The sequence below is a fragment of the Malaya genurostris genome, chromosome 1, assembly GCF_030247185.1.
Source record: "Malaya genurostris strain Urasoe2022 chromosome 1, Malgen_1.1, whole genome shotgun sequence".
Lineage (NCBI taxonomy): Eukaryota > Metazoa > Arthropoda > Insecta > Diptera > Culicidae > Malaya > Malaya genurostris.
The window spans coordinates 84,229,484-84,255,902 of NC_080570.1; the positions used below are offsets into that span (position 1 = coordinate 84,229,484).

General features: G+C 36.7%; 1 protein-coding gene across 2 annotated transcripts in view; it reads right to left on the bottom strand.

Moving 5' to 3' along the window:
* Positions 1-26,419, bottom strand: part of LOC131440649 (SCY1-like protein 2) — a 375,664-nt gene that overhangs the window by 116,883 nt on the left and 232,362 nt on the right. For both annotated transcript variants that reach the window (XM_058612120.1, XM_058612119.1), the window contains one exon: positions 1,364-1,585. In XM_058612120.1, coding sequence (XP_058468103.1) covers positions 1,364-1,585 — 222 coding nt within the window. The remainder of the gene's footprint in view (positions 1-1,363; positions 1,586-26,419) is intronic.

Sequence of the window (26,419 nt, forward strand, 5' to 3'; positions counted from 1 at the left end):
TTTCGATATTTAAATTTCTCTTCGCCAAGCTTGTGCTCAAGTTTTGTATGCATTCAGTTATTTTTATAGCGTTAAGTTTCGCTACTATCCTGCGATTTCGGTTGAAGCGATAAACTTTTTCTCATTATTAATCGAGTTCGTTTTATATAAATTAGAAATTAATCTTAAGCACTCAAAATTTACCCTGAGGTAGTTGCAATTTCTCTGTCAAAAACGACATAACATGGAATTTCATCCGAACTTGCATGACACATGATCAGAGCATACCAATTAAAGCTTCAAATCGTTTTATGGTATTTTTGTCTTGCTGTCTAGCAACAACCTATCTCTAGCATGCTACGCGTAGGACTGAAATGTTAGCTATAATTTCGCTTATATTTATAGATTCGCGTGCTTTCAACAGCTTCGCTTTTGCATTGATTGACCAATCAGAGCGATGCTTTCCATTGATATATCGCTCACTCCTTCAAAACCGTCGTATATGCCAGGGAAATCCGGCATGGCGGAGATTTTTAGCAGACAAAATAGGACACTAGTAGCTATGAATCAACATTTCAATGATATACAATTAAAAATACATGGCCATGAATATTCAAATCATTACGTAGAAATATTTCGAATAAATGGATAAAATAGTATTACTGATTGAAACTAAACTGACTTAGCTGTAAGTGTTCAAAAGCTGACAACATTTCTACTTGTATTTACCTTTGAATTTATAATTTGCACCCCTGTATAGAAAATAAAGATGTGTTCCACATCAGAAAACAAATTGAACACAGTGCCAATGAATAAAATGTATGAGGAGTAAATCCTGATTTTCCATTTTGCCGACCATAGAACCAAAAAGAAACGCTTATCCAGTCCTGCCCTGCCCGCCGCTCGGACACGCGGCAATACACTAGTAACCAGAAATCAGCGGAGACATTGTTATGATTTCAATTGATCTGTCAAAAGCATGATTGCAATTGCCTTGTTGTTCATTGACCACAATCAGCGGGGGATATTGATGCCAAAGTGTGAGTAAGCGATATTTGAGAGGATAGTGTGTGATACATTACAAGCAAACAAACCCGAACATTCAAAAAGTTACTTGCATACAAATACAAATGCAAAGGGTACAAGAATTTTTGTTATATCTATCTCGTTACCAGATCTGGGATTCTCGCTCCGCTGATATTTGCGGATGAATCATCATCATCAAATCGTCCTGCAATAAGTTAATGCATTGCTCAAGTGGAATTTTTTTCAGTTTACTTACACCACTTATTCAACGATGCCTGCGGATTTTAAATTTTTATCTCATGTAGTACATTTCGTGATTTACACATGCTAAGCGATCGCTATCAAATATACAAGCTACCTTTTATAAACTCTGTGGTTTCAGCCAGAACAATGTCACTAGCGATAATCAATTTATTTATGTGGTTTGTATTTAGAAGCTTGACATAAATTTTTTGCATCTTAATATTGGAAGAAATCGTTTGATTCATTTTCAAATTAAAAATATTACTAGATTCCTCGTGATTCAAACAGAAACTTTTTATGTTTATAATATGACCAGCTGTTTGTAAATGCATGTTTCCTGAAAAAAATAAATAAACCAGAATCATTATAATAATTCATATTACAGATTGACAACGCTCAATGGACAGCAGTAGTTCTTAATCCTTTTTATCGAGCTCCCATTTCGGGTATAAAACCCAATTCTGTTTCTCACGCGTTGTTGATACCTCGGTTTATGCGTAGTGTCCACGATTAGTTCATTTACCATTACGTTTCATCTCATTAAAGCATCAGCAGTTGAAGTGGTTAGCAATTAGAAACAAATAAACCCTTCTTAATCCACCCAGCGATGTGATAATACCTCTCTTATACCATTTAAATAGTCTCAATAGAACGTTTATTAGATTCTATCCTCGGCCATTAGTATTTGGAGCTTATTATATACCTAATGCTACACGGTCAAAATTCCGATTCTAGAAATGAGCGAAACGAATCATAATTTGGGGGATATAATATATTTCCATGTTATGATAATACACCATGATTAAAACTTCTCGGATCATGATCTATTTGGACTGATTTCGCTGAAATTTAAACTTGACGTTGCAACATAAATTCAGGCGTTATGTCTTAAAAATGAATATTGCAAATACAAATTAAATTGAATGGTGTGATGAACGTAGTTTTTACGTGATTTTAACTACTGTCTCAAATGATGTACATTTGAATAGCAAAATCGCTGTGAATTTTGGCCCAGAGGGCTAAGTGTTCTATATCATTCGACACAATTCATCGATCTGAGCAATGTATGTTTCTGTACGTGTGTGTGAGTATGGATAAAAATATAAAACATCTCGTAGTTCCATAGTTTGCTATTGAATTTCATCATGCTTTCATAGAGTAAAGTGTGCTTGAAATTGCACACCGTCATTTAGAGCGACGATGCAAAAGAGGGTAAAATTCTTGTAGATTTGGCTTAAAACTGATTCAATTTGTAGGCTATATTAGAAACTTACTAAACGAACCAACTTCGACTATACTGGTTTCAAGCTCCCGGTTTCAGAAGTACCGAAAATAGTGGTCAAAAATATAAAACGAGACTCACACAATTTTCTCAGTGATGATTTGAGTGATTTCCAAACAGGCTCAAATAAAAGTTACTATAGTCTCATAGGTTGCTGTTCAATTTTATCAGGGTCCAAATTCCGAGTTTAGAAATGAGGTGTGTTTGATCACTCAGTGCGACGATGGAAAATAAAGAAGAATTATTATTAACTTCAATAAGTGGATTAAAATAGGTTTTTTTTTATCAGAATCATAAACAATTAAAATATTATCAGTTCGTTTTCTCGTCTCATCCAAGTCAGTCGATAAAACAAAACCGCTTACGTTTGGGACAGAAGAAACCAAGTACACTATTGTGTAGTGAACAATAGAACGACCTCGAAATGAGTGAACCAAACGAACCAATGCTACCGCCGACACGAAAGAATACAATTTTTGTGGACTTCAGGCAGTGCAAAATTCGACCTTCGATACGAGAACTTGAAGGAGCTTAAGGAACAAATGCATCTTGACATTAAACGTGTGCATTTACTTCAATGCAATAAGACGAATAATGTTGTTTACATCCAGTTTTATAAAGAGTTGAATGCAATTCAATTCGCAAAAGACAATAACAATGTGCACTATGTGGAGCACGAGAACATATAACATTCAAGTATATATGGAAGATAGTGCTATAGAAGTGCGTGTGTATGATCTTCCCTTGAGCGTCACCGATTCATATATTCGCAAAACTATGTCCCAATACGGAGAGATTCTCTCTATCGAAAAAGAAAAGTGGAAGATTTTTTTCCCCGTTATTCTAAATGGAGTACGTTTATTACGCATACACTTGAAGAAGGCTATATCTTCTTATGTGATTTTCGGTCAAGATACAAGAATTGACATATGACCTACCTATGACAATCAGATTGCCACATGTCAATATTGCCAAAAAGCTGTTCACTATGGTAAGCCATGTGATAAACTGGACAAGGAGACAACTACACCAAAGGACAACGGTGCTTCGTTCACACCAACCCCAAGCAACCCCAGTACACCTGTGACAGCCACCAACAACAATGAAGCATCCCCTTCAAGGAATCCATCATCATCCCCTATAGAACAAAGTACACCAGCTGCAGTTAACAACTTACCCTCCAACCAACCAGCAATTGCAACCAATGTACAACAAGGTGCATCTACAGCAACTAGCAACGAAAAGAAGACGGAAATCGACAACAATACCATCGATGCGGCAATGGATGACGAGACGAACCACGAACGAAGTGCCCCTCAATCCTCGCAGGAGGGAAATGGAAGCTCCTCTCCCCTAGAAAAAGGGTGACAACGAGATCCAACTAAAAAAAATTATTTAAAAAATAGGCTCAATCGGCCACGTAAAGCTTGTACGCAAATAGGCCTGAATAAAAATATCTTCAATAAAAAAAAAGTACGGGTGCGTAATGTCAGAGACATAACTGGATATCATGAATACGAATAAAACTGGCACGATTTCTTTATATGAATTGTGAAACTTTCCCCCTTTTCATTACTAGAATTATGAACGATTTTTGACGTGGATTATCTCATTTCGGATTTGCATATTTCATTGAAAGGAACTATCAAGATGCTGTACAGGATTCATTTCTGCCTTTCAGAAGGACCAAATTGTGAAGTTCTGTACGATATTTAGCACAGTTCGGAACATTTTTCTCGAACGATTTTCGCACAGCGAAAAGTTCACGAAGCAAATCAAATTATTTTGGATTTTCACTAAACTGATAATTTTTACCTTCGATTTGCAAAGAGGTAATCTCAATATTTCTTTAGATAACATTTAGTGCCATTAGAACGGCTGATTTTATATAATGTTGGCCACTTTTCGTTTTCTTTCTCTTCCAATGCAAACGACCAGCAGCTCTGTTGTATGATGAAATCGCTCTTGTTTGAGTTGAAAGCAGTTTTGCGTACAAACCGCAACACATCCGCTCGAAGTGCCAAGCGTCTTCTCGCCTTGACGACCGGAAGGCAAATGAGAACTACGACCTGAGCGTTTGAGGTTTTTAACCACGTAGAAGGTGCGCTCTCCGATGCCGCTTCTCGCCCCGACGTCTGCTTCCGTCCAACGCACAAGAAGAAATTATCGTTTTTTGACCACGGTTCCCCTTTTGTAACGTTCAGTTAAAGATATACCTGACTACCTCGAAATCGTCGTCCTTGCGCGAAAAACTCAAAGGAAAGTAAAGAGTTCACCGCGGTTTTCAAATTTTGAGAAAACTTCATTTTTGAGTTGTTTGTGGTTATCTCCCACCGGTCAGAATATTATCCTAAATTCCTGATCATATTTTTGATGAAATAGTGAAAGAATTATGTCCCTGTCGTTAATACAAGTCGAAATATTCACGATTAAGTTCTGCCCATTCTTCCGTATGGCTAATTTTAAAAAGGCGCCCCATAGTAAAGTAAGTCGTATTCACGACAAAATGAAAATATTATGTTTTCGAAAAATGACGACACCTAAAATGAAAAACCTGTTTTAATCCACCTAGTGGTGTAATGATGCCTTTCTCATATATAATATTGTGGTATTCTATTCAACATTTTTCTCTTCTATAGTTTATATTTGTGACTTTCTCAGTCTAATGCATGAAGCAGACGATGTATTCGTTAAATTGCCTGACGTTTCGGCCGCTTTTGATGCCCTTTTTCAAGGGAAACTACAATCAGTGTAAATTTATTACGGTGGAAATTTTGTACAATAAATAAGGGTATAACACATGGATCAATAAATCCCGAGACTAACAATGGAAACAACATTTTTTTTGCAATTTTTTTTTATCCATCAACATAATCACCTTTTAAGGTGATACAATGGTTCCAACGTTTTTCCAATTTTTCAATACAATGTTTCTTTCGCTTCAAAATAAGCTTCAGTTTCAGCGATGACCTCCTCATTTGAGCCAAATCCTTTTCCCTGGAGCATTTTTTTTAAGATCAGCAAAGAGCCAGTAGTCACTGGGGGCTAAATCTGGCGAGTATGGGGGTGGGGAAGCAGATCAAAGCCCAATTCGTTCAATTTCGCCATTGTTTTCATCGACTTGTGGCAGGGTGCATTTTGTTCCATCGAAATTCTATATTCCATATGATATCTGTGTCATCTCAGCAATCTCACGGAGCTTCACTTTACGAACTTTCATTATAAGTTTTGTCACTTCACTCACATTTTCCGGTGTAACGGCTTCCACAGGTCTGAATGGTCTCAACATCACATATGCTGGTATACTACACACCATCAGGGCCGGTGAAAGAGGTGGGTACGGTGGGTAGTACTACCCACCCGAAAATTCCAAAGGTGGGTAATTACCCACCTGCAGTTTCAAGAGAAAATCAATGGTAAAATTTGTATTGTTTATACAAATAAGAATATTTTTATTGTAGCTCGAAATAATAAATGAAATCAAAATTATAGAATGCTGGTACTCAATGTAGAGTCTGGATTTGAAGATATACAAAAGTAAAGTGAGACGTGACAAGGTTCATTTGAGCAAACAGAAGTCATTTAGTAAATAAACATTCACCGTCTAGTAGAGGAGTCAAGCTTAAGCGTCTCATCAATGCAAATGAAACCGCACTCAACCATTTTTAACTGATTTTCGATATCATTATACATACTGCTTGGAAATGCATTGATATTGATATTATATAGATATAGAAACTTCAATTAATAACGAACCATGTCTAATTTGCACTATTTTCCAAACCGTTGTCATTGTTTCCGCTAACATATACGACAGATTCGTATACACAAGTTTACGGTTTCTGCTCTTCAATGAGCGCGCTCGCATTTAAGAAAATCACTCACACTAATCAAGATTTAGTATCGAATCGACTTGCACCCTGTGCGGTTAGATATTACCGTATTATTATTAAAAGTCCAGGAACTAACTAGGAAAACCGTAATTCATGTGCAAAGTTTTTTTATTAATCAACATAATTACCTTTCTAGTTTTTTCTAACTTTTAGATACCTTATTTATTGGATGAATTGTGCATGGTCTCAAAATAGGATTCAGTTGCAACGATGACTCTCTCATTCGAGCCAATAATTTTTCTCGGGAGTATCTTTTTCAGATCATAAAAGGACAAGTAGTTGCTGAAGGTTCGGTTATTGAGAATATGGTGAATGAGGAAACAGATCGGTGCCCAATTCGTTCAATTTGGCCATTGTTTTTATTGACTTGTGACACGGTGAATTGTCTTGGTTAATTTTTTTTCTTTTTCATATGAGGCTGTTTGTTCGATTTTGCTCTTCAAATGCATCAGTAATTCGTCATCATAATCACTTTTGATGGCACTTTCCTTTTTAAAATAGTCGATGTTAATTATACTCGAGCTTCGCAGAACTGACGCCTTGATTGTCTTAGCTACCTGTTGCATTTTCGGATGACTTTCTCCACCTGAATGCGGATATGATCCCGCCGAAAACTGTTAGATCCATGTTTCGTTCATTGTTTCATACCAACGCAAGAAATCTTTTCTATTGCGACAAAATAGTGCCGAACAGCGCTCTGGATCGTTGATGCGTTGTTGCTTTTGTTCCATTGTAAGTGAACATGGCACACATTTGGAAAAGACCATTTTTATGCCCAGATTTTCGCGTAAGATCGAAAAAGCATATTCTGTTGATGTGCTAACCATCTCAAAACACCTAATCAAACGAGCTTTGGTTTTGCGTTCATTACGATTATCAAAATTTGCCTAATTTTTTTTCCGGATGACAGAAATCTTTGTTTTCAATGGATCCGAGTAACACTTCTCAACTCATTGCTGAATGCTGGACTTTCTCTTTAAGGAGAAATATTTTATCAATACAAGGACTACGTTATTTCCACGTTTTCGTGAATTAAAAAATAACGTAACTAACGTAAAAATTTTATACATGTCATCTGAAGGTGGTTACTTTTGAAAAGTAAGGTTTGTTTGACATCACAAATGTCATCTTTGGGTCAGTCCCGGGACTTTTTGAACAATGTGTTATGTACATCAGCGGCTGGGCTGGACTGTTTATGGATTTGTTTCGTGCGCCACTCGATACGCACGAGACACATTTTTATCGAAAATCAGCTGATTCTTCGTATTCGAGGAAATTATCGATGGTTTCGAGCATTGGTTGGCGGTTCAATGCATAGGGCGCTGGTCTTATAAGCCAGATGTTGTATGTTCGAGTCCCGACCTGAAAGGATTCTCATGGCGTTTTGCATTGAAAAACCCTGATGGCCAGAGTTGCCAGTTTATTTTTTCAAAAGTCTGTCTCTGATTCAAAAATTTATCTGGATTTGTCTGGATCTACTATATACAAGGAAATTTTGACCGGGCTTCATTTTCATCGAGCAAAACAAAAAAAAGGTCTCACCACCTATCGTATAGAGGCCCAAACCCATAAAGAACTGGGAAATCTGACAAAATCTGGGGAAATCTGGCAAAAGATCTGGTTAGTTCGAGTGTCTGACGAAGTGAGAAAAATCTTGCGAGAACGCCAATAGAAATGTAACACCAAGGCATTACTTTTCGATTATGAAGTACTGGATGAACGAGTTCAGCACCTTCCATCAGTGATTTTGAAACTAGTTATGTAGTCCTACGTCAACAGCTCGAACAACCCCACAGTAGTTTTAGGTCTTATTCGATCTTTAAATGCGCAATTTTGTTTCAAGACAAAATACCAAAAATGCTTTAGATTTCAAATTTTCGCGTCTCATGCAAAGTTACACCGAAACAAGATTTTAATCAAAAATCGACCTTTCCTTTTATAAATATAATTTATACAATTACTATTACAATTAATTAGTATTACTTATACAATAATACTTCGAAATGGTGGGTCGTTCCCCCCGGTACGAAAAATTACCCACCTGGGATTAACATGTTTCACCGGCCCTGCACACCATCAAAACCAGCAGAAATCGACGAAATAGTAGCAAAACGAAAATGAACAATAGTACTTCGGTACTCACACCGTATATTGCGCCCACAGCAGCTAGAAATCAACCATCTTTAAACAACCCGTTAGCGACAATTGCGTACAGTTCGAGTGTGAAACTGTAGTGCTGAGAAACCAAAGTGATTATTTTTCAATCCATCCACTAATTACCGTCCAGCACAATATATGTTGAACATCCTATCGTTGGCGATAAACGACACAGACAACGACGAAAAGACTAAAGTGAGTTCACATACACTATGTATACCCTTATTTATTGTACAAAATTTCCACCGCAATAAATTTACACTAATTGTAGTTTCCCTTGAAAAAGGCCATCAAAAACGGCCGAAACGTCGGGCAATTTAACAAATACATCGTCTGCCACATGCATTAGACTGAGAAAGCCACAAATAAAAACTATTAACTCAACTTTCAGTCGATATATACAACATTTCTCTTCTATTTTTGAAAGAAACCAAGGGATTTTTTGTGCATTAACTAATATAACATACAGAATGAAACAGTGCTTTGCTCGCGTAGGCTGTCCTTAAGAAAACGAAGTGGGTTCATTATTATATGCACTTCCGGTACCGGAAACCGAGAACCGGCGTATACGAAGTCGGTTCGTACGACCATGACGTAAAAACTCTACTAGTTTTTATTCAAATTTTGAAGATTTTACACAATTTTAAAACTGTTTATGGCTTTTACATTCCCGCCACACCTTCCCGGGAAGAAAAACCTTTTTCAATCCAAATAGTGGTGTAATGATGCCATTATCATATTTCAAAATCATCACTAGAATATTCTCTCAAGATTTTTTCTTATAAAATTGAACACAATCAAAAACTTTCTTTGGGTAGAAACTACCATAATCTATTCAATTTGTAAAAAGTTATGTCGAGATAATACAGATTTAAATGTGGCAATCCTGCACGCTATACAAAATTGAACAAAACACGCTGTGTGCTAGGCGATGATTTTTTTTAAATAACTTTTTATTGGAATATGAGTTAAAATTAAATTATTAAGATTTAAATTGGGTGTTCAGCCACAAGTGGTGACTCTTCAGCCCAATTATATATATGATTTGGTTGATACCATGAGGGCATCATTTGCTACGGCAATTCTGAGTTTTTTGTGTAGGGAAAATTCTAAACCTACTTGTATTGTGTAATGGGGAAAAGGAACTTATATACTAACTTACTAACTAATACAGAGAGCGAATCGATTCAATTGAAGATTGCATTGATTTTTGTCGGAATTTGCTTATAATATTATGTGATATTACATCTAATGGTTCTATATTTGTGAGTCTGTGTAACTCATTTGTACTAAACCAGAGAGGACGCTTCAAAATCGTTTTCAGAATTTTATTCTAAATCCTTTGAAGCGTTTTCTTCCTGGTGGAACAACAACTTGACCAAATTGGTACTGCATAAAGCATGGCTGGTCTGAAAATTTGTATATAAATTAACAATTTGTATTTTAGACAAAGCTTAGAATTTCTGTTTATAAGAGGATATAAACATTTAATATATTTATTACACTTTGCCTGGATGTGATGTGATCCTTGAAAGTGAGTTTTTTGTCATAAGTTAAACCTAAGTATTTAGCTTGATCGAACCATGTCAATTCCAAGCCATTCAATTTGAGAATGTGATTATTGTTTGGTTTAAGAAAAGAAGCTCTTGGCTTGTGAGGAAAGATAATTAATGACGTTTTTGCTGCATTTGGTTTGATTTTCCATTTTGAAAAATAATCACTGAAAATATTTAAACTTCTTTGTACTGTGGCTAACAGACTTGTGTCGTCACAGAATAGCGATTTCTGACAACCAACGGGTAGATTTGGAAGATTAGAAGTGAAAATATTATACAAGATTGGAGCTACGCTCGAACCCTGCGGAACACCGGCACGTACGGGTAGCAATTCAGATTTACAATTCTGATAGCTAACCTGAAGAGTACGATCAGTTAAATAAATATGAATCATTTTGATCAAATAAATAGGAAACTGGAAATCAGACATTTTTGCTATTAAACCTTTGTGCCAAACATTGTCACTGTCGAATGCTTTTTCTATGTCTAGAAGAGCAACTCCAGTGGATAACCCACAAGAATTATTTGCTTTTATCATGTTCGTAACTCTTACAAGTTGATGAGTAGTTGAATGTTCATGACGAAATCCAAACTGCTCTGATAAAAAAATTGAATTCTCATTTATATGAGACATCATTCTCAACAAGATAATTTTTTCAAAAAGTTTACTGATAGAAGAAAGTTAGCTAATTGGTCGTTAACTTGATGTCTCTGCTGGGTTTTTATCAGGTTTGAGGATAGGAATTACTTTAGCGTTTTTCCATCTTTTTGGGAAGTAAGTTAATGAAAAACACTTGTTGAAAATTTTAACCAGGAGTCTTAAGGCAACATCGGGAAGATTTTTTAATAAGACTATTAAAAATTCCATCATTACCAGGAGCCTTCATGTTTTTAAGTTTCCTAATAATTGACTTAATTTTATCAAAATTCGTCTCAATGATGTCATCTTGTGATAACACTTGATTTGAAATATGATCATATTTCAGAGAGACCTCATTTTCAATATGACGTTCAAATTAAAATTGTGTACACTCTCGAACTGCTGAGCAAGTTTTTGAGCTTTTTCGCCGTTTGTAGGAAGTATTTGATTTCCTTCCTTGAGTGCAGGAATTGGTTTCTGAGGTTTCTTAAGAACCTTAGAAAGTTTCCAGAAAGGTTTAGAATATGGTTTAATTTGTTCATTTTCTTAAGCGAAATTTTTATTTCGCAAAAGAGTAAATCTGTGTTTAATTTCTTTTTGTAAATCCTTAACTATGTTTTTCATAGCAGGATCACGAGAACGTTGATATTGTCGTCGACGAACATTCTTCAACCGAATGAGTAGTTGAAGATTGTCATCGATGATAGGAGAATTTAATTTAGTTTGAGCTTTGGGAACTGAAAGATTTCTAGCTTCGATAATATAATGATTCAAATGATCAATTGCTGTGTCGATGTCCGCAGAATTTTCTAAAATAGTTTCATGATCCACATGATTTTTCATGTGAGATCTGTAATCCAACCAATTAGCTCTATGACAGTTGAAAATAGAACTAATTGGATTAATTATACCTTCTTTGGAAAGTCTGAATGTTACAGGAAGATGATCTGAGTCAAAGTCAGCATGTGTAATCGGTTCACTACAAATGTGACTTTGATCTGTTAGAACCTGATCAATTGTAGACGGGGTTTTCACGGAAGAGAAACAAGTCGGATTACTGGGATGAAGAACTGTGAAGTAACCAGCTGAGAGTTGATTATGAAGTATTTTACTATTACTGTTATTTTGTTTACAAATCCACTGGACATGCTTAGCATTTAAGTCCCCTATTACGAAAAAATTCGGTCGATATCTTGTGAGTTTTTGCAAATCGCCTTTAAAGAAATTTAATTGTTCGCCGGTGCATTGGAATGGCAAATATGCTCCAGCGATGAAATAAATTCCATGAATGGTTTCAACTTCGATTCCCAAGCTTTCAATAACTTTATTATTGAAAGAAGGTAAAATTCGATGTTTAGTTGGCCGTTGGACAAACATGGCAACTCCACCACCCATTCCAGTAAACCTGTCAAATCGATGAACCACATAATGTGGATTACTTTTCAATTTGACATTTGGTTTAAGAAAAGTTTCTGTCACAATGACAATATGAATTTTGTGAACTTTTAAAAAATTATAAAATTCATCTTCACTCGATTTCAAAGATCGAGCATTCCAATATAAAATATTCAAATAATGATTTAACATCACTGTTAAATTTTAAATTCATTATAATATTATTTGCAAATTGCCATCCGATTTGAAATGCTTCAAAAAGTGATAATTCATTCGGATGATAATTTGAAAAAGTTGATCTTGTAGGTAGATCATTTTATTTTCAGTTATATCGCCTAAATCAACTTCATTTCAAGAAGCGAATGACATTGAAGGAATATTTGTAGGGAGACTGCCATTAGAAGAAGATGATATGCCCGATCTACCTATTAATAAATTGTTTTCGTTAGAAGGTGGTAGATTTCTACCTGATATACTAGCATAACTGACATTAGAAAAAGATGATGACGAGGTCGATCTACCTGTCAATAAATTGATTTCGTTAGAAGACGAATTGGCAGGCGTACCTTCCACTAAATGTGATCCTCAGCAGATTGTTCAGCATCCTTTATGGGTGCAGAATTTACTTCTGCTTTTATGTGTTTTTGTGTCGTCAATTTTTCCCATCCTCCTAGTCCAACCCTTACCATTTCCTTTCAATCCTTCCCTCTTATATATCGGGAAAATGATGCTAAAAACAAATTGATGGCAAGGCACAAATCTCCAAATATCAAGGGGAACGTGCCATTTGAGCCAATTTGTTCTGATTCCTGATACCTCAGTGTCACCTAATCCAAGATTTTTTAGAGGCTTTGAGCTCCTTGGTGGAAAAAAATAACTGGAGAGCCACGAATTGCTAACAGTTGATTGGTAGAATCAAGAGATGCATTCGCAAAGTTGACATGAAGACCGTACACTGAGCTAAATTTTCTTTTTCACATTATATGATATTCTAATGATTTTGCACTATTAGCATTTCCAATCATAGTTACAAGATGTGTTCAACATCATGTCAAATATATGAGATAATCTTATGAAACATAAAACTCTTCTTAACCGTGAGATAACCACAAACAACTCAAAAATTAAGTTTTCTCAAACTTTGAAAACAACGCGGAAAACTCTTTACTTTTGCTTGGCTTTTTCGCGCAAGGACGACGATTTTGAGGTAGCGCTTAGGTTGTGCTTTCATTTGGACTTCAATCGTCAGGTGGAGCAGTTGGCAACGCTTTTATATGGACTTCAGCCGTCAGGTGGAGCAGTCCTCAGTGAAAGCAGACCTTTTGTGTAGTACCAAACCTCAAACGCTCAGGTCGTACTCTCATTTGGACTTCAGCCGTCAGGTGGAGCAGTCGTCAATGAAAGCAGACCTTTTACGTAGTATAAAGCCTCAAACGTTCAGGTCGCAGTGCCAGTTTCCCTTCGAAGAAGATCGATTACATTATCCTGTTGGTGGTCGTTTGCATTGGAGCAAAATACAACAAGAAATGGATAACAATGTGGAAAATTAGGCAAAATCAGTTGTTCTAATGGCTCTAAATGTTACCTAAAGAACTATAAAGATTGCTTCTTTGTAAATCGAAAATTAAATTATTTTATCATAAAGAACTATACTGGTTATTTTGTAATATTTGTATGCCAGAATGTTTGATGTAACTAATCTGTACTGTAGTTTGGGTGTATCGTTTCAAATTCTAGTAGTGAAAAATGGGAAAGCTTGCACAAGTAACACAATCGATCAACTAATTGATATTCGGAAGTATAAAGAAAGAGTGTCTGTTTTATTCGTATTCACGACATCCAGTTATGTCTCTGACATTACACACCTGTACTTTTATAACTTTCAATAAATATAAATATATATAACTTTCAATATAGGTCATACGAATAGCAGATAATTGCCAACTACTACTTTTCTTTGAGGATTCAAGCTATACTAGTATTCCATTCGGTAAGGGAGCATCTCATGATATTTGCGAAAGAGAAGTGAGATCCCGAGACTGAAAATAAAACAATGAATCTTACTAGACAGATAGAGTAATGAAATGTACCGGATATATATTTCATGGTCCGTTAACGCATATCCTTGAACGAAGTTGGATGGGCTGTCTTGTCAGCGATTTAAAATTACATTGAGATGCGAAACTTCCTGAAAAAAATGGTCTGGAGCAGTTGATGACTATCGAGGACACCACTATTCACGACTTTAATCGAATTTCCATATAAATTATATGGGATATTTTTTTAACTTTCATTATGATAACGTCCATTTAGATTTGACGTACACATTAAATAAAGATTATAAGTTTCCATATAATGTCTATGAATTATATTCTGCATATGATTCATATGACAAATCTAATGAATATAAATAAGATTTTCATTTCAGTGTACAACGCTCCTGTTCCGACATCAAACGGAAGCTTCGCCGAACATCCGATTACGGACCGTTTTCAAATGTTTACTATTTTTTTCAACAATGGACAATGTATCTTTAATTTCAATAAATCAGATCTTCTCCAAGTATGTTTGTCTTTTTTTGACAGCTTGAGAAAGAAATTCCAAAATTTTAGTTGCCACCCGTTACTTGTAAATATTTTTGGAATTTCCATCGAGCGTAGGTGCTTCGGGATTCCAGGGACATTTAGGAGGCTGTCATGGATAGGAATATATCTTGAAGGGTTGATTTCCTGTGACATATGGTTAAAATATACTGTCATAAATCTTGTTTGAAATTGAAGCTCGACTAATTTTTCGAAGTTACTAATAACCAGGGGATTCAGTACCTCACATCTCATTAGCAGTCGCGATAAAAGGTCCCAATAATTTCGGAACTGGAAGTCGGATCTGGATGAAATCAAACAGTGTATTTAAAGACATAATGAGAGCTTTAATTTGTGTCATGATTCGTAGTAGATTCGTGCTGATAAATCGAAGTGAGTTCAGTTTTTCGAGATTCTCTTCACTATTATCGGTGCTTTCGGAAGTGGGAACCGAGGACTAGTAGTCCCACAGTAGTTTTATATATTCACTAACTAACAAGATCTGCAAACTAAATGAATTTAGCAGTAAGTTTTATGAAAATGTACACCTCGCTTCGCCATATCTTGTAAAAAAATACTCATGAAATCGAAAATTTTCACTAATCGCACTGTAATACCGGAACCGGTATTTGGATCTGGATGAACTTTTCACAGACTTTTTAATCAGTTTTAAGGTAGCGCTTCGCCGTGGTCACGGGAGTTCACTGCCTATTCCGGGGTTTCACGCACTTTACCCAAAATTGTGAGAAAACGGGGAGGAAAACGGAAATTCCAAGAACATACGATTCCAGATAATTAATTTTTCTATCGATTCGTGTATAAATTGTGCCTGATAAATGTTTTTATCGAAAGATTTCGTGCGAGTTATAAAAATAAATGAGTTTTTCCTTATTCTTTCGCACGCACACAATGTCAACGCATGCATTGGGGTGTGCAAAATGCCACATGCGGTAGACGCTAACAACATTTCTTTTGTTTTCGTTGTCCGTTCTCTCTGCGTAAACGTTGAATATAGATGAGTAGAAAATGTAAGTAAGTGTTACTACTTTGTAAAATAATTTCTATTCATGTTTCAGTAGAACCAGAAATCAGTAATGATTTTCATCGCTACTAGCTTTGACGCTTTGTTGAAAACGTAGCACATCCCTACATATGAGAGTTGTTTATAGCGAGAAAAGGAAAAAAGAAAACAAAATTTTTGACAAAACTCGCACGAAATCTCGCGAAAGAAAAGCTTTCTAACAGATATTTTTCGCCAAATGCATAGTAAAATCATTTACCTACAATCGTATGTTTTTGATTTTTCGTGAATCGGGTTAGTATTGGAGAAATTTGCAATTTAGGGTGAAATTTCGGCGACAAAGCAAGAGGAAGCAGTGAGTTGTCTCGCTTTGACCTGACCACGGCGAAGCGCTACCTTAAATCCCTTTATTTGCTTCTTAGTATGTGAAATTTTCGAAAAAATTGAGCGCGCATTATTTAATGCGCGCTTTTTGAATCTGACCAGAGGTCAGATTCAAATAAAATTCAAGAAAATTGTATAAGGCTATCAGACCTTTCATTTAAAGCTAAGTTTGTAAAAATCGGTTTAGCCATCTCTGAGAAACCTGAGTGACTATTTTTTTCTTTTTACCTTTTTTTATATATATAAAAAATAGGTATGGAATTCGCTCAAACTTTAGAAAATTTTTCCGAGGCCCGGAGGGCCGAATGACATATACCAATCGATTCAGCTCGACGAACTGAGCAAATGTCCGTGTGTGTGTGTGTGTGTGTATGTGTGTTGTCAACTAAGAGGTCGAGATCTCAGAGATGGCTGGACCGATTTTGATCAAACTAGTCGCAAATGAAAGGTCTCCCCGTCACCCAAAACGCTATTGAATGGTTTTGAGATCGGATGTTTACTTTTTGAGTTATACAAAGTTTTATGTCAAAATTTTCAGTTTTTTGACAGTATCTGTCACAATTGACCTTGAAAACAGAATATATTTTTAGACTTAGATTCCGCACGGTAATACCTATCCAACAACCCATAGATTGTTAAAATCCGCCCATTTTTAACGGATATATCGAAATTTTTGTGTATGCGACTTTTTCCCCTATTCCAGCAGTAGAAGTTTTGAGCGCTGTCTGGCAAAGAAATGCTTGGGAGCAACATAAAACACGATTTTTTATACTGTTACATACATTTGTTTCTAAGTACCCAAAAGACTGTGTACATCATGATATTTTGTCTCTGACCGATTTTAGCACGGTTCGTTTTTGGTGGTAGAATTTTCGAGTTGAAAGCAATTCCATAATTATATTGATTTAAACTACTTACAGCAATAAATGCTGGAAGAACATAACAGCCATATACCATTCGAATCAGTTCGTCGAGATCATCAAATGCGTGTGTGGCAAATTATTTAACTCAATTTTTTTCGGAGATGACTCAACCGTTTTCTACAAACTTAGATTCATATGAAAAGTCGTATACTCCCAAACAAGGTTCCTAAATTATGTTTGGTTCCGACCTCTGGTTCCGCAACTACAGGATGATATGTGAAACGAAATTAAAACTGTGTAACTCATTTTTCTCGTAGATGGCTGAACCGATCTAAGATTCAAATGAAAAGTTTTAATATTCTATAAAACATCTTGTTTTTCAATCAGAACCGACTTCCGGTTTCGGAGATACAGGGTGATTAGTAATAAAATGTCTATTTCACAAAAATGTATCAGGTTTAACGAGTTAGCAAATTTGGATAGTCGATAACCAAATTAACTTATTTCATTTTTGGTTGTATTCTGTTTCCGTTTCGGAAGGCACCCAAAAATTTAAATTGCACTACGATTCCTCAAAGATGTCTACATTGATTTTCAAACATTTTGAAACGAATGTAAACTATACAGCTACTCAGGTGAATTTGTCTGACTTCGGTTACACCGAATTTCGATTTCCGGTTCCAGTATCGAATCGTTTTCTAAAAAAAACCAAATCGAATTTCAGAAACAAAAGTTCAAATTTAAATAAACTCAGTTTTATCCAATTCTGACTTCCGATTCTGGAATTGTAGGATGATGAATTTTTAAAATTCAAAGCGATATAGAAGATGACAATCCCGAAATGCTTCATATGGCCATACGAATTGGTTGGGTTATGCTGATTCCTAAATACCGGCTCTGGAAGTACCTTAAATTACGGTAAATTCTAAAGTGGAAATTACTTCGACATATCATGGAATGTTTAATCGATTTTTACACTTTTAGATTCACATTCGATCCGATTTCCAGTTTCGGCATTACAGAGTAATGAGTGATTAAAATCTCAAATTGCCAGTTAAAACGACGGACATTAGAATAATGTCATGAAAACTGAAACATCGAAGAATATTCATGCAAAAAACACATGCGGATTGATAAAAAAAGGTATCGTCTCACTGCTAGGTGGATTAATCACGTTTTTTTGGTACATGTCACCCTGTAGTTTTGGAACCGGAAGTCGGATACAAATGAAATTCAAAAACTTTGTAAGAGACCTTAAGACCTTTGGTTTGAATTTAAGGTTGTGAAAATCGGTTCAGCCATCTCTGAGAAAATTAAGTGACATTTTTTGTCACAAACACGTAATACATACATACATACACACACATACACACACAGACATTTTGTGATCTCGAAGAATTAGGACGAATGGTATACGACACTCGGCCTTCCGGGCCTCGGTTGTAAAGTCGGTTTTCACAGCGATTGCATAGCCGTTCTGTATAAGAAAGGCGAAAACCGTGTAAAAAAGACACCAGTGTACAGCCGAATACACCATGATATCGTATGAATGACAGAATGTACGAATTGGATATGTGTGAAAAATCCGTTTCGGTATATTTGAATGCAAAAAAACCGGTTCTCCCATATCGTTTGCTTATTCGATGCGACATTTTGAATCCTCTGGTGATTGAAAACTTCGAAAGGTTAGTTGAGCATAATTCTCAAACCAATTTTATGTCCTTGTATTTTGATTACATGACGCAGAATATTAATCCTTCTTCGTTTACTTCCAACCGTGCTCATTTCTTGGATACTTTTGATTCTACTGTGTTTTTCGATACATCCATGAAAGAAGAGATCCATGGAATTCCGGATCACGTACGCACGAACAGTCAACTGTGAAAAGATGTTTTATACTGACGGATCAAACATCAACAAGTCTACAGGTTTCGGTATCTTCAATCAAAACATCACCGCTCAGTGATCCGGCTTCAGTTTACGTCGCAGAATTAGCTGCTATTCAGTACACCCTTGAGATCATTGAAACCTTGCCGAAAGACCATTACTTAATTGTCACGGACAGTCTAAGCTCAATAGAAGCTCTCCGCGTAGTGAACCCAGGAAAGTATCCCCCATATTTCCTGGGGAAAATGCGGGAAAACTTGAGAACTTTATCTGCACGGTCTTATTCAATATCCTTAGTCTGGGTCCCATCCCATTGTTCCGTGCAATGGAAAGGCAGACTCATCGGCTAAGGTGGGCGCATTAGAAGGTGATATTTATGATGCAATGCTGATTGCCGATATTTTGACGAACAATATTGATTGCCCTGCACTACTTAGTCAAATCAACATCAACGTTCGTTCTAGAGCTCTTCGCAACAACAACCTCCTCAGAATGCCTCTACGTCGTACTAACTACGGAATCAACGGTGCCGTTATTGGATTGCAGCGAACCTTCAATGGCGTATCGATGGGATTCGATTTCCATTTTCCTCGTAGCAGAATAAAAGCGAATTTTTTGAATATTCTTAGAAATAATCATTAGGACTTTAGTTTGTCTGTTGATTAAAACATATAAATAAATAAATAAATAAATAAATGAAAGACCAGTCTTCACTTGCAGGTTCGACACTAACTTCCACCGATTCTCCCGATTTCTCATCTGTCCACCATCTTCATCGGAACTAACAAGATCTTTTTGCTGTCACTAACATTTTCGCTTCCCCCCTCCCCGTCTCTTCACCATCTCGATGTCAACTAATTAGATCTCTGTCGTTCTTAGTCATTTCATTCCTATATCACCTTTTTACTCCGTTTTCCGCAATATTTACTTCGCTATATTTTGTCGTGAATACGACTTACTTTACTATGGGGCGCCTTTTCAAAATTTACCCTCTGAGAGAGTGATAAGTTTTTGATCGTGAATATCTCCTGTTATATCTAACGAATCAATATAATTCTTGCTACATGCCATCGGAAATATGATCACAATTTTATGATAAAACTTTCAGTTGTGTGACATATTCTTAAATAGTTCACAATTAAACTTTTCTGAAATGTTTGGTATAAACGAGTATCAAAAAGGATAATTCATATGGCGCGTTTGCCTTTCTCGTATTTTGAAAGCTCATAGCTCAGTGATCTGTAGGAGGATTTATATAACCTAACTACCAATAGAATCGAAAATCTTCAACTTGAACGTGTATTACAACAATATTGAAGTTTTTCAATAGTACACTATTGAAAAACCTGTTTGATTTAACCCATGACAGCACCAGCCAATCAGAACGCGAAATGTCTGTATCTATACAAGAGCATCCATATAAAAGTTGAATGGTTCACTTTTCCTATCATTTGCTGAGCAACTCTTCCCGAAACAAGACACACGACAGCAACATCGAGGACCTGTCGTCTCATTGTTTCCCGATATGAATGCACGAGACACCGTCGGCACAATGACACCGAAAAAGGCAGCCAAAAAGTCCAGCAAGGCCCATTGCCGAAACAAGACACACACGAGAACCATCTCAGATCTCAATATTTCCTACCAAAAGATTCATCAAGATGGGAGTTAAAATAATTTGCACCGTCACTAACACATTCAATTACGAACGGCAATGCGAAAGCGAAAGTGATGATTTTGAACACATCTTTATACTAGTTTACAAATATGCCGTGCGAAACAGAGTTGCCACAGATCAATATGTATTTTTGTCGCGAGTACTTTAGTATGCGGCCGAAAACAAAAATTGTTAGAACAAATGTTTCCACTTGATTTGCGCATTCTACTTTCCAGGCGTAAAACTTAAAGCAATTCTAAATATTTCTTTATCACAGTGATGTGGTCATCCTGAAAAGGACGGGGTTTTCAACGGATGGCCAGCTGCAGATGGCGAGGGATGATTTTCGTTTTCGTTGTCATGGGCAGCGTTACCGGTCAACTCCAACACTTCGGCAACCAAGTACTCCATCACTGCCGCCAGATAGACCGATGCACCAGCACTGACACGCTCGGCGTAGTTCCCCTTCCGAGGCAAACGATGGATTCTGCCGCCAACTGGGCACTTCAGACCAGCACGGTTTGAGCGGGACTTTACCTTGCCCTTAATTGTTCCTCCACAATATGCTGTTAACATCTCGACGACCCATTCAGTATTACTGGCTGCCGCTCTGCTAACTCTCTCTTTTATATCGTCTCACTGTTTCCCGTTCTGCGTATAGGAAAGGAATTCTAACAAAGGGGACGTCCTACCGTGCTACCACTAGCACGTATAAAAGGAAATGTGATGTGAGAAATAGCGTCATTTAAGTTAAAGCAGCTACTCTGTACGTACGAGACACCGTCAGAACGATGGCTCCGAAAACAGGTAGAAAAGCAGATTTGTACCGTCACTAACACATTCAATTACGAACGGCAATGCGAAAGCAAAAGTGATGATGTTGAACACATCTTTATACTAGTATGGGGTCGTGTGAAAATATGCCATACGAAACAGGGTTGCCATATATACAGGTTAATCGGTATTATTATTATTACTATCATTATTATTATTAGAATCACTCTTGCATACCGAAGATCGTAGATACATTTCAGACCAGGCCATTGCAATTGTCTCGTACTGAAATTTCGAGAAGAATCAGATATCTTCGAACTACATAGCTTCAATAAAAATAAACTACAAATTTGTCGTACCTAGCTTCCTATATTAGCAAATTAAAAAGGAATTGTTTCAAGTTTGGAATATATAGTAGTAGAATAGTAGCTGTTTAATGTAACTAATCTGTACTTTAATGTAGGTGTATCGCTTCAAATTCTATTAGTGAAAAAGAGGAAAGCTTGCACAATTCATACAATCAATCAACTAACTGATATTCGGAAAAGTGATGGGAGCGTGTCAGTTTTTTCGTATTCACGACATCCAGTTATGTCTCTGACATTACTCGCCCGCCTTTTTTTACATTTTCTTCTGTAACAACACGTCATCTGGAAGACTCTCATGATATATTTAATCCATCGGCCGGTGCCGATCGCCAGCTGAAGGCAGGATCTGCCAAAGTCTACCACAGCGACTCCAATATGACATTACCTAATGATACAACCCTAGTCTTAAGATAGTCGTTAATTAAAATTAGTTAAAGCCCTTGGCATCTTAGAGCTTAAGCAGTGTGCCTTAAACAGTATATTATTGAAAAAAAATCTTTTTGGAACCAGAAATTGCATAGTATGAAAACAATAGTTCTAATTTGCATCATAGTTTGATAAAGTCGGTTTAACCGTTGTTGAGAAATTGAAGAGAGTTTCGTTTTTGGAGTTTTTCTTCACTATTACCGGTGCTTTCGGGAGCAAAGACTAATAGTCCCAAAGTGGATTTATATATCGACTAGATAACAAGTTTTAACAACTAGATGAAATTCGCGAAAACTTGTGTAGAAATACTCATGAAATTGAGAATTTTTCACTTATCGCGCTGAAATTCCGGAACCGAAAGCCTAATCTGGATCAACTTTTCGAGAAACTTTTTCAAGAATTTCAGGACCTATTATTTGCATCGTAGTTTGTAAAAATCGGTTAGGAAATGTTCGAGAAAATTGTGTGCGCATCTTCTCATAGACATTCACATATCATCCTGTAATTCCGGAACCGGAAGTCGGATTAAGATAAAATTCAATATTAGCCAACGGGACCATAAGACTTTTTGTTTAAATCTATGTTTATAAAAATCGGCCAGGCCATCTCTGAGAAAAGTGAGTGACATTTTTTTTTATTGTGGTGTATATCAACCTGTAATCCCGGAAGTTGGAGCGTGATAAAATTGAACAGCGACCAATGGGACCTTAAGCCATTCTTTTGAATTTGAATTTGTGAAAATTGGTTCAGCTAGCCTTAAGAAAATTGAGTGACTTTATTTGCCACATACACACACACGCCCGGGTTGGTGGTTCAATGCATAGGGCGCTGGTCTTACAAGCCAGTTGTCGTATGTTCGAGTCCCGACCTGGAAGGATTCTTAGTGTCAGTAGGATCCATAGTACTAGCCATGCAATGATTCTGTACACTAAAAATCGGCTGCGAAGTCTGTTGAAACAGAAAGGCCAAATTCCACAAAAGGGATGTAATGCCAGGACTTTGCTTTTACACACACACGCAGACATTTTATGATCTCGACGAGCTGAGTTGAATGGCTCTCCGGGCCTCCGCTCAGAGTCGGTTTTCACAGTGATTGCATAGTTAATAGAGTTTACATAGTCACTTTCAATATTTGAAATAAAATTGGTCTTTGTCTCAAGAAATCTCTTATAATGATGTGTATGGTGTTATGTATTTTACAATTGTGGTATTGACCAATTCCTTGCCGAATCAGTTGACTGTTGGCACGACCCGCTTCGATTTGCATGATACTTTGCATGTGTGTTCGTTATAGCGAATGAAGTATTTTTCCCTCAAGAATAATTTATGAAACGGGCTTTTGTGTTTTTAGTCTCATTATTTTCAGACAATTTTAATTAGAAATCTATAGCTTCTACAAAAAATATGGTAGAAGTTCAGGTAGAAGTGGGAAATTCAAATGTATTATTTTTAAACAAGGGCAGTTTGTGGGAAGAATTATTGGGTTTGGGTTGTTTTGGAAGATTAATGATTTGTAGTATGGAATTGATTTTTTTTCTTGTGTATGTCGGTTTATCAGAAGTGCCTTGCGTTTCAAGAGGGGTAGTTGTAATTTAAGTCCACCTTGCGTTCGATCTCGTGCTAGTTGTTATATTGGTACTCTAGCTGAGATTCATCACCAAGGGAAATTACCCATTGTAGAGGTTAATTTTGCTATATGGATGCTTGACGGGGGTACGGTAGATGCTACATACCATATTCTCGTTGTTATGAATGTGTTTAGTAATGAAACTTTTTGAAAAAGTGACAGTGTGTGCATAGAATGAAACCAGATTAGGCGTAAGAATTTTCTCACCAGGTCGTCCCGGTTGGCTTTTATCATGCCTCGAAAAGATTTGGTGTATGTTATGCCCAGTATTTTGATCGTCGTAGCTGTTTGGAGCCACTGTACTTCCAAAGGATCTCGATCAATAATTCCAACATTAATTGATGTTGTTTTGGTTAGATTTATTACCGCTCCAGATACACGGGAGAAACGAGTGAAAAGTTCGTATCACACTTATGTTCTATTCGCTGCAGTAAAGGATGTATATATAGGCTAAACAGAATACTCGAAATAGGGCTACCTTGTGGAACCGAGCGTTGTATGGGGAACGCTGTGGATAAGTGTCCGTTTACGAGCAAGCAAGAAAACGATGCATCGGAGAGTCTAATAAGTAAATTCACCAGATCCCGATTAAAGCCGAGCGAGCACATGTTCCCGAATAAAAAAGGCGGGTGGGTAATGTCAGAGACATAACATTCGAAAAAACTGACACGCTCCCATCGCTTTTCCGAATATCAGTTAGTTGATTGATTGTATGAATTGTGCAAGCTTTCCTCTGTTTCACTAATAGAGTTTGAAGCGATGCACCTACATTAAAGTACAGAATAGTTACATTAAACAGCTACTATTCTACAATTATATATCCCAAACTTGAAACAATTCCTCTTTAATTTGCTAATATAGGAGGCTAGGTACGACAAATTTGTAATTTATTTTTATTGAAGCTATGAAGTTCGAAGATATCTGATTCTTCTCGAAATTTCAGTACGAGACAATTGCAATGGCCTGGTCTGAAATGTATCGACGATCTTCGGTATGCAAGAGTCATTTTAATAATAATAATAATAATAATAATAATAATAATAATAATAATAATAATAATAATAATAATAATAATAATAATAATAATAATAATAATAATACAGATTTATCTGTACATACATGTATGTATATATAAAATACAGATTAACCTGTATATATGGCAACCCTGTTACGCATGGCATATTTTCACACGACCCCATACTAGTATAAAGATGTGATCAACATCATCACTTTCGCTTTCGCATTGCCGTTCGTAATTGAATGTGTTAGTGACGGTACAAATCTGCCTTTCTACCGGTTTTCGGTGCCATCGTGCTGACGGTGTCTCGTACGTTCAGAGTTGCTGCTTTAACTTAAATGACGCTATTTCTCACATCACATTTCATTTTATACCTGCTACTGGCAGCGGTGTAGGGACAACCCCTTTGTTAGAATTCCTTTCCTGTACGCAAAACGGGAAACAGTGAGACGATATAAAAGAGAGAGTTAGCAGAGCGGCAGCTAGTAATACTGAATTGGCTGTCTAGCTGTTAACAGCATCTTGTGGCATTTTGACGCATAAACACGCACACAGGAGGAACAGTTAAGGGCAAGGCAAAGTCCCGCTCAAACCGTGCTGGTCTGCAGTTCCCAGTTGGTGGCAGAATCCATTGTTTGCCTCGAAAGGGGAACTACGCCGAGCGTGTCGGTGCTAGTGCATCGGTCTATCTGACGGCAGTGATGGAGTACTTGGCTGCCGAAGTGTTGGAATTAGCCGGTAACGCTGCCCGTAACAACAAGACAACGAAAATCATTCCTCGCCATCTGTAACGACGAGGAGTTGAAAACCACGTCCTTTTCAGGACGACCACATCACTGTGATAAAGAAATATTTAGGACTGCTTTAAGTTTAACCAGTTCTGATACGCCTGGAAAGTAGAATGCGCAACTTAAGTGGAAACCTTTGCTCTAACAATTTGTTCATTTTTGTTTTCGGTCGCATACTAAAGAATTCACGACAAAAATACATATTGATATGTATACTCTGTTTCGCACGGCACATTTGTATACTAGTATAAAGATGTGTTCATCATCATCACTTCCACTTTCGCATTACCTTTCGTAATTGAATGTGTTAGTGACGGTGCAAATTATTTAAACTTATCGTGTGTGTCTTGTTTTGGTAACAGTTCCTCGGAAAATAGTAGGAAAGCAACAAAATTCAACTAGTTCTTTTAGATTATCTTTAGCACTAAAAAGTGCTTTTGAATGGGCCTTGCTGGACTTTTTGGCTGCCTTTCTACCGGTTTTCGGCGCCATTCTCACATCACATTTCATTTAACACCTGCTACTGGCAGCGGTGTATGGACAACTCCTTTGCTAGAATTCTTTCCCTGTACGCAGAACGGGAAACAGTGAGACGACAGGTCCTCGACGTTACTCTCGTATGTCTTGTTTCGGGAACAGTTGCTCAGCAAATGGTAGGAAAAATGAATCACTCATCTTTTATATGGATGCTCATGTATAGATGCAGACATCTCGCGTTCTGATTGACTGGTGCTGTCATGGGTTCAATCAAACAGGTTTTTCAAAAGTGTACTATTGAAATACTTCAATGTTGTTGCAATACACGTTCAAGTTAAAAATTTTCGATTCTATTCTTAGTTAGGTTATATAAATC